This window comes from Pimephales promelas, chromosome 1 (assembly GCF_988280905.1).
Source record: "Pimephales promelas chromosome 1, fPimPro1.hap1.1, whole genome shotgun sequence".
Classification (NCBI taxonomy): domain Eukaryota; kingdom Metazoa; phylum Chordata; class Actinopteri; order Cypriniformes; family Leuciscidae; genus Pimephales; species Pimephales promelas.
The window spans coordinates 21295345-21303445 of record NC_142769.1 but is presented as its reverse complement, the minus strand read 5'-3'; the positions used below and the strand labels follow the sequence as shown (position 1 = coordinate 21303445).

General features: G+C 39.1%; 1 protein-coding gene across 1 annotated transcript; it reads left to right on the top strand.

Moving 5' to 3' along the window:
* The first annotated feature begins 1501 nt into the window (after nucleotides 1–1501).
* Nucleotides 1502–5564, top strand: rasl11a (RAS-like, family 11, member A). Its single transcript, XM_039668841.2, has 4 exons — nucleotides 1502–1964; nucleotides 2307–2363; nucleotides 2606–2688; nucleotides 3901–5564. The coding sequence occupies exons 1-4, from the start codon at nucleotides 1814–1816 to the stop codon at nucleotides 4369–4371; spliced, it is 762 nt and encodes a 253-aa protein (XP_039524775.2). The 5' UTR covers nucleotides 1502–1813; the 3' UTR covers nucleotides 4372–5564.
* The last annotated feature ends 2537 nt before the right edge of the window (nucleotides 5565–8101 follow it).

The following is an 8101-nucleotide window of genomic DNA, read 5'->3' as shown; positions in this document are numbered from 1 at the left end:
TCCCACGGTCCCTCATCAGCTCCTCACGTCGTCAGTCCCTCAGCTTTACCCTGGTCTCCTCTCCCATCTGCTCCGCCCCTGTCAGTCGGCCCCCTGGTGTTGTCAGCCCCGCTTCCATCGGCTCCACCAGGGGTCCTCCCTCCTTCTGCTACGCCCTGGTCTCGCCCTCCATCTGCTCCGCCCTGGTCTCGCCCTCCACCTGCTCCGCCCTGGTCTCGCCCTCAGCCTGCTCCGCCCTGGTCTCGCCCTCAGCCTGCTCCGCCCTGGTCTCGCCCTCAGCCTGCTCCGCCCTGGCCACGCCCTCAGCCTGCTCCGCCCTGGTCTCGCCCTCAGCCTGCTCCGCCCTGGCCACGCCCTCAGCCTGCCCCGCCCTGGCCTCGCCCTCAGCCTGCCCCGCCCTGGCCTCGCCCTCAGGCTGCTCCGCCCTGGCCTCGCCCTCATCCTGCTCCGCCCTGGGGGGCTTCCTCCTCCTGACCACGCCCTCCACAGCCTCCAGGGCACCCACCCCCCCTCCCCATTGATGTTACGGCGTGAGGCCACACCTACCGGGAGGGGGGAGTGATGTCACAGTCTGTCGTCTTCACCTGTTTGTCCCGTCATCTGCACTACACTTCCCCGGATCCTTTTGTTCCTCTCCCGGACTCACTCCCCAATCAGCCACCTGTTCCTCGTCCGGTCATTATCATTTTTTCACCTGTGTTCACTCCATTAGCCTTATTCCTCTGTGTATTTAGTTCAGTTCAGTTTGATTCAGTGTTGTCGGTCAATGTTGAATGTTACCCTGTGTACCCCATCTTCCTGCCTGTATATTTTTATTAAATATATATCTTCTTTGTGACTCTGGAGTCCTCCAGTTCCTTCTGCCTGCTCCACACCCGTGACAAATAGTTAAAGAAGTCATTCAATTAATTCTTTTAAATTAACATAATAATAAAAATAAAGGAGGTAACGTAACCATGGAAACAAGTGCTCCACCATTTTCTGTTAGCATAGCTTTTCCAATGTGCTTCGAAAAAGGCATTTACATAGCTAAAAAAAGTTTTCAATTCACAAATTAATAATTATGTTCTATAATTTAAAAGAATTTGTGAATTGAATGACTTTTTTTAGCTATAATAAGCATATTTTGAGGCTTGTTTCCTCAACTGAATAAATTCAATAATTGCGACATTTTTTTTCAAATTCAAAAAAGACTGGGCCTTTTTCTCAGAATTGCGGAAAAAAAATCAGAATTGCGAGATAAAAAAAATCGTAATTTTTAAATGTTTTATACTTACTCGTAAAGCTTCCAATCATAGGCTATACTGTATATAGCCTTATATCAAAACATTTCACTTTACTTTTTATTATAGGCTACATTTAATTTACACATTTTATCATATCCCATTCTTAAAAATTTGTTTGAGTTAGTCACTCTGGTTTACTATAGTTAACGCCCCCCTTCGGCTCTTTCTTTTCTTTTTTCTTTTCTTTTCTTTTCTTTTTCTTATGCTGAGGCGCAGTTGAGGTCTGTGTAGAGATCTGGCGATCAGTAACTTCGGGATGTGAACTGTACAGGTTTAGTCTGCTGGTCACTTCATTAGAGGGCCGTTATGCAGAATTAACATTCATGTCGTGCAGAAGCGGAGCCAGCGTTTGGGGTGCACTGGAAGTCTGCGTTTATTTACATAAAGCGGTCGATCAAGACCCCTGTCTGCCGAGGTAACGGAGGACTTATTGCTTTATGAAGAGGACAGCGGACAGTGTGGAACGGGCTCGTATAGCGCGAGAAAGCTGAAGAAAAAAGGATGCATTTCTAAACTGCGGTTTCTAAATGCGTCTTCTTATCGAGCAGCCAAGAACAATGAGCAGTGGCTCTAGCAACTTTTTGCTAGTTCCTATACCGGAGTACCCTGTAATAGACTGCGTGCCTAACAAAAACATCAAAATAGTTGTTCTTGGGGCAAGCAATGTCGGAAAAACAGGTAAATGTAGCCTAACATTATGTGGCTTTAAGATATTGCTTATCTAAAACAGTTTTTGTTCTTTATTCCATCATGCATATCATATTTTTATTTCATAGCCTACCCATTCTAATATGACTCGTTGATTTAATGTTTATTCATTCATTCTGTTTAAAATCATTAATAAAGTCTGAATGGTATGTGGTAATGGTATAATAATTCTAATCCTGAAGAATTATGATGAAAACATTTTAGCCATTATAACGCCAGGGTGCGACATACACTGACTTCAGCACGAGCTATGTGACATTGTTAGGCTTGCAAATGATGATGCAAACGTTTCCATTTGGTTTCTATTTTCAGCTCTGATTGTAAGATTTCTTACTAAGAGATTCATTGGAGACTATGAAGCCAACACAGGTAAATTATAATGAAATAAAGCTAAAAATCCTATACTGAACTATAAAAATGTCGTCATATTTTAGCCTCTTGTACACGAAGTTTTCAGACTTTCAGCATGGTTTTCTTCATCAGTAGCCTATTTAACTCCATTAAGTTGGCTGAAAAGTGCCATAGCCTTCTCAGAGCACATATTTAAGCAAATACACATAATTTTATCATTTTACTTGGTGATTTTTTTTTTTCTTGTTCAACATTTCTAGGAGCCTTGTATTCAAGGAAGATAAACTTGGATGGGGAGCAAGTTTCTTTACAAGTACAGGACACTCCATGTGTCTCATTGCAGGTACCTTCAAATCATACAATCCGTCAAAAGTATTGTGCCCAACCCATGCTGTATTATCACAGTCACTTAGATCATTCGGACATTGCCTATGGGATTCCTGCATGCTTCAAATGAACTGTGGGGAATATTAGTTCAAACATTTGGCCTGTAAACAAAGTATGCAGTGCAGAGGAGATAAAAAGGGTGTGTTCAGCCATAAGCTCATTAGTCTGACTCATGTGTACTAAAAGGCTCTCTTCAACTGAATGAATCTGATCCTGGCTCAAGCACAGTGTATTTATACTGTAGGTATTATGATGATTGAGAATTTACTTCTTATAGTTGTCATATTTACAACTACTGTAATTCATTGGTAGTCGGTTCCATTATTGGTGAAACATACTAAACATTAAAATTGCAGCAATCAGTAAAATAATAATATTATATTTATTTTTAATTGCTCAATTGTTTTCAACATCGATTCTCGTTTATCTTTACATTAAAATGATCAGCTAATATCTAATATGCCATACTGCATATGAATGTAGTACAACTTTTTATGTTTTTGAAAGAAGTCTATTATGCTCTCCAAGCTGGATTTATTTGATCAACTATACATTAACGCAGTAATATTGTGAAATGTTTTCTGTTTTGTAAAGGCCTATATTTAAAAAATGTAAGCAGCAAAACTGTCTTCAATATTTATAATAATAAGTAATGTTTCTTGAGCCTCAAATCAGCATATTAGGATCATGTGACACTGAAGACTGCTAAAAAGTCAGCTTTGCCATCACAGGAATAAATTACTATTATTTGTATTATTTTTAAAAATTATTATTTTTAAAACAGTAAAATAGAAAACAGTTGTTTTAATATTTCACACACTCTAAAAAATGCTGGGTTGTTTTAACCCAATTTTGGGTCAAATATGGACAAACCCGAAATGTTGGGTTAAAAATGTAATGTAAAAATTTAACGGCTGGGTTAGTCCATATTTGACCCAAAGTTGGGTTAAAACAACCCAGCATTTTTTAGAGTGCAATATTACTGGTTTTACCGTTTGTTGATTAAAGACATGCAGCCTTTAGGAGACTGAGAGCATGTGATTTATTTCAAAAACATACAAAAATTGCAAACATATTGTACAGCATATATACAGTACATACTCTACTATATATATATATATATGTATATATATATATGGAATAAAAACAACCGTTTTATCAATTTTAGGATGATGTAGAGGGTCTTTACTGTCAGGAGCAGATCAACCGCTCAATTTACTGGGCAGATGGTTATGTGCTGGTCTTCTCCATCACTGACCTCAACAGCTACCGTACCATCCAGCCTCTCTACCAACACGTGCGCCGAATCCATCCCAGTGGCAACATCCCCGTCATCATCGTGGGAAACAAGAGCGACCTGCTCCGCGCCCGGCAGGTCCCGGATCATGAGGGTAAGGCGCTGGCTGATGAATTGGGAGGGCCCTACTTTGAGGCTTCGGCCAGGGAGAACCATGAGAGTGTCCAGGCTGCTTTTCTGCACTTATGTCAGGAGATGAGCCGAGCTCTGGGAGGAGGAAATGGGGAGAAGAGAAAAGGTGGATTACACCTTGCCAGGCCAAAAAGCCCGAACATGCAAGAGCTGAAGAGAAGGTTCCGACAAGTGCTGTCATCCAAGGTCAAGTCAGCTACGGCACTATGATGATGAAATGAGTGACAAATGTGACCGTGGAGAATTTAGAAAGTGTTGACAACATGCTGTTGCTAAAGTGATTGTGAAACACAAGGCAAAACAATGAAACTTGTTTTTGCAAGTAGATGAGTGGTGATATCACTGTTCTCTGGGTGAACTGTAACATGGGATTCCCGGCACTGAACTTTAAATCTATTTTTTTTAAGGTCATAAAGTCTGTTTTTGTTTATTTGTTTTAGCTGCTATCATGCAAATGTCTCCTGGTTTTCCAGGATTATAATGACTTTCTCAAATTAAATTCTTTGATATAATGATTTACTTGTATTATAAATGTATTTCCTTATCTCTTTTAATGTGAAGCAAGGATAAACTGATTATTTTTGACTAAGGCCATTTGTTATACTGAAAGTAGCAATATAAAACAAACATACCACAGGGCCGTTTACTGGACACGTAAAATGATCGCAGTCGATTCCTAAGATTCTCATGTGACTGCGGGCATTTTTGCAAAATGCTATTCTAGGATTATCCTAGATAACATATTCCAGCTATGTTGTTTATAATCGTGGGAGGAAGAAGTCTTTTGACTGGTGGTTCCCATGAACTTTGACCTACTTACACGGTGTCAAGGATTTTTGATTGTAGGCCTACTGTGGAGGTTCATATAGAGGGGCTCTTTGGCTTGCTTCTTCCAGATGTCCCATTCGCCCACTCGAATATACGTTTGTTTATCTTTCAGCACAGATGAAGTACCATTCCTCTGGTGCAGGTCTGGAGATTCCTACACTGAACTATTGCATTTACTGAGTCATTGACCTCTAACCTTTCACCTCTGATATTTTCTTCTCTTCACCCAGTTGCCTAATGAAAAGCAGATTCAGAATGTGACCAGCTTTCCGTGCTTTTAGAAAGTGAGAGTATGTCCATTTCATTATACTTAGACAAAGTAAAACACTAGTAGTATATACGTAATTTGGTGATTTAATTTTTTTCTCAACAAGCCTTTGCTCTCTCTCTATCTTCATCTTTCTTTATTGAACACCATTCCATTTCAACTGAAATTGTATCATATCATTACAATCTAGAGAACTCAAAACTTTTGGGTGGATCGCCAGAAGTCTCCTAAACCATTACCAGATTTTAAATAAGCATTAGGTTTTTTAACTCCCTTGTCACTTATAAATGTGCAAATGTAATTCAGCTGTGGTATATCCCTGAGGACTAAATGTTCCACAATTATAGTAGTTTCAAAAGTATTTCTGATCAAGAAAGGTTTTAAAATAACTTTAATATGCTCTCATATATTGTATTAGTGGCATTCAGAGGCCATTCACACAGAAAGTGTTTTTCCATTCCACTGCACATCTTGTTTTTCAATGCAAACACACACTATAGACAGACATAACCATTGCACATAGTAGTTAGATCTTGTATGCAATGCAACGTTAAACATAAAGCATATTTCATGTGTTATTATTTCAAATACACAACAGAGTTTGTGTGCATTACAATGAGTAAAGAGTTCGTACTGAAAATGTGTATTGCACTGTAAGTTAGTTCTTGTATGCAATGCAATGAAACAATGATCTTGTGTGCACAAGTCAATAGGTCTTATGCAATGCAATGCAAAAGCACATAAAGTTATGTGTTATCTTTTCAATGCACAAATAAATAAGTACGATCTTGTATGCAAATGCAACAGCACATGTATTATGTGATATCTGCTCAACGCACAACTGAAAAAGTCAGGTATTGTATTCAATGCATTTAAACAACAGCCATATATTTAATGCACATTAGTTTTTGTATGCAATCTAAATGAAACAAAGCATATTTTATGTGTTATTCTTCAATCAATAAGTCAGTGGAACGGGCTTATGGCACATATGTGTTTTCTCTTCAATGCAAGACGTAATGAGTCACTTGTATGCAATGCAGTAGGTTACAACAGCATTTCTATTATGTGTTATCTCTTTTGCAGTGTCTTGTGCATGACACGGAAGGCAAAATAAGTTTCTAAAGGTAAAGGTTTTCGTTCCACTGATCTGCGTCACATTTTTGCTGTTAAAAATTACCGCACTTGTTAAATATGTCCATCAAACACATGTTTGAAAAACAATGGAATAGTAGCGCAGTGGAATTGAAAAACTCAACCTGTGAGATTCAGAAAGAATGCGTTTTTCCATTTCAATGCACTTTTCCATTGTGGAATTTCATTCCGCTATATTGTTAGAGAGTCAGACTGGCAACCCAAAAGTTGCGGGTTCGATTCTCAATACTGGCAGGAAATGACCTCCACAGTGAATGGCTGCCCAGTGCTCCTGGTGTGTGTGTGTAAAATCAATATTTTTCACATATTTATTTGATAGCCGTAATAAACTTACCAGTGCTGGACATTCATGCATGAGTGGTAAAAAAACCCTTTAGTGTGAGTAAAGGTTTTGTGAGTGTGTAAGTGTGAGTCACTCTATTTTAATGTCTTTAATCTGGCCTGACTTTAACATTTAAGTACAATTATAAAAATCTGAGGCATCTGCTGATGGATTAGACCATAAGCCTGAATCAGTGGCGCCTCTACTCTAGTTTGCATAAGACCGATTTAATAAACCATCTCTTTGACATTACAATTATAAATGGCTTCCTGTTTGCTGGTCTGCTAAACTGAGAAAGATAGGAGTAGGCCTATTTTGCCCTCTGACTCATGAAGACTTTGGAGTAAGTTGATGTTTGTCCAAATAACGGTTCATTTGGGAAAGCTGGTCAAGGAAGTTTGAATTCTCAGCAGAGTTTTATAGAGGAGAAACAGCTGTGATGTGAAATGGTTAGAGACTTTTTCTCCATCTGTGCTCATTACATTATCACAGTCACAGGAAGCATGACCAAGACAATTCCCAAAAGAGAACCGGGGGTGGAAGACAGAAAGAGAAAGGAAGGGAAGGCAGCAGGAAGTTAGAGGGACAAACAGGAGAGATATTAATGAGATACAAAAATGAGGAGGATAAGTCAATAAGGAAAGATGTTTTACAGTAAAAGGCTGTTACCCTTCAATGTTGAATGTTACCCTTGAATGTTCTAAGACAAAAAAAAAATACATTTTAATGTAATATTCAATTTTGGAATGAAGACATGTGGCATTGTGATTTCTAATCTGTATCTGTGTGTGCATATGCTAACTACTTTGAAAGATTCACCCTATTAATGTTTGATTTAGTTGCTGAAAAATCTCTCTAAACTTCATGTTCACCATGTTACAGTTTATGTCCTGTTATGTTTAAGTCATGACTTTTTCTTGATGGTCTAAAAAAATTCCAATCACAACAGAGGTGAAAATTCAGATTCTCAAACTCAAGATTCAGTCATGTTTCAGTTCAGTGATGATGGCGAGTCCGCAGAAGCTTTTTTACCACAGGACACACTTGTATCTGTATATAGGCAGCTCCAACGCGTTCTCATCCCAAAGCGCCATATAGGACGCTTTTGCAAAAGCGTAAATATCCAACGCACATGGCACCCTTTAACGTCTAATGAGACGCTTCGGTTATACCCCTAATGGCTCCCCGAATAAGGCTGTCCATAGCATTACAGATCACCCACCATGTTTAACAACTGTCTATACAGACAAGGTGTCATTTTTCCAACATGAACCATCTGGATTTAGACCACATTAGGTTTTCCTATTGCTCAAGGGTCCAGATTTTGTTCAGTATAGGGTTTCATTGCACGTTACATTGCATAATTT

Excerpts from the sequence above, each read along its gene's own strand:
- rasl11a (XM_039668841.2), top strand. The coding sequence starts at position 1,814 with ATGCGTCTTCTTATCGAGCAGCCAAGAACAATGAGCAGTGGCTCTAGC. Across the intron at positions 1,965-2,306 it reads AAGCAATGTCGGAAAAACAG|CTCTGATTGTAAGATTTCTT; the intron begins GTAAATGTAGCC and ends TTCTATTTTCAG. Across the intron at positions 2,689-3,900 it reads CTCCATGTGTCTCATTGCAG|GATGATGTAGAGGGTCTTTA; the intron begins GTACCTTCAAAT and ends TATCAATTTTAG.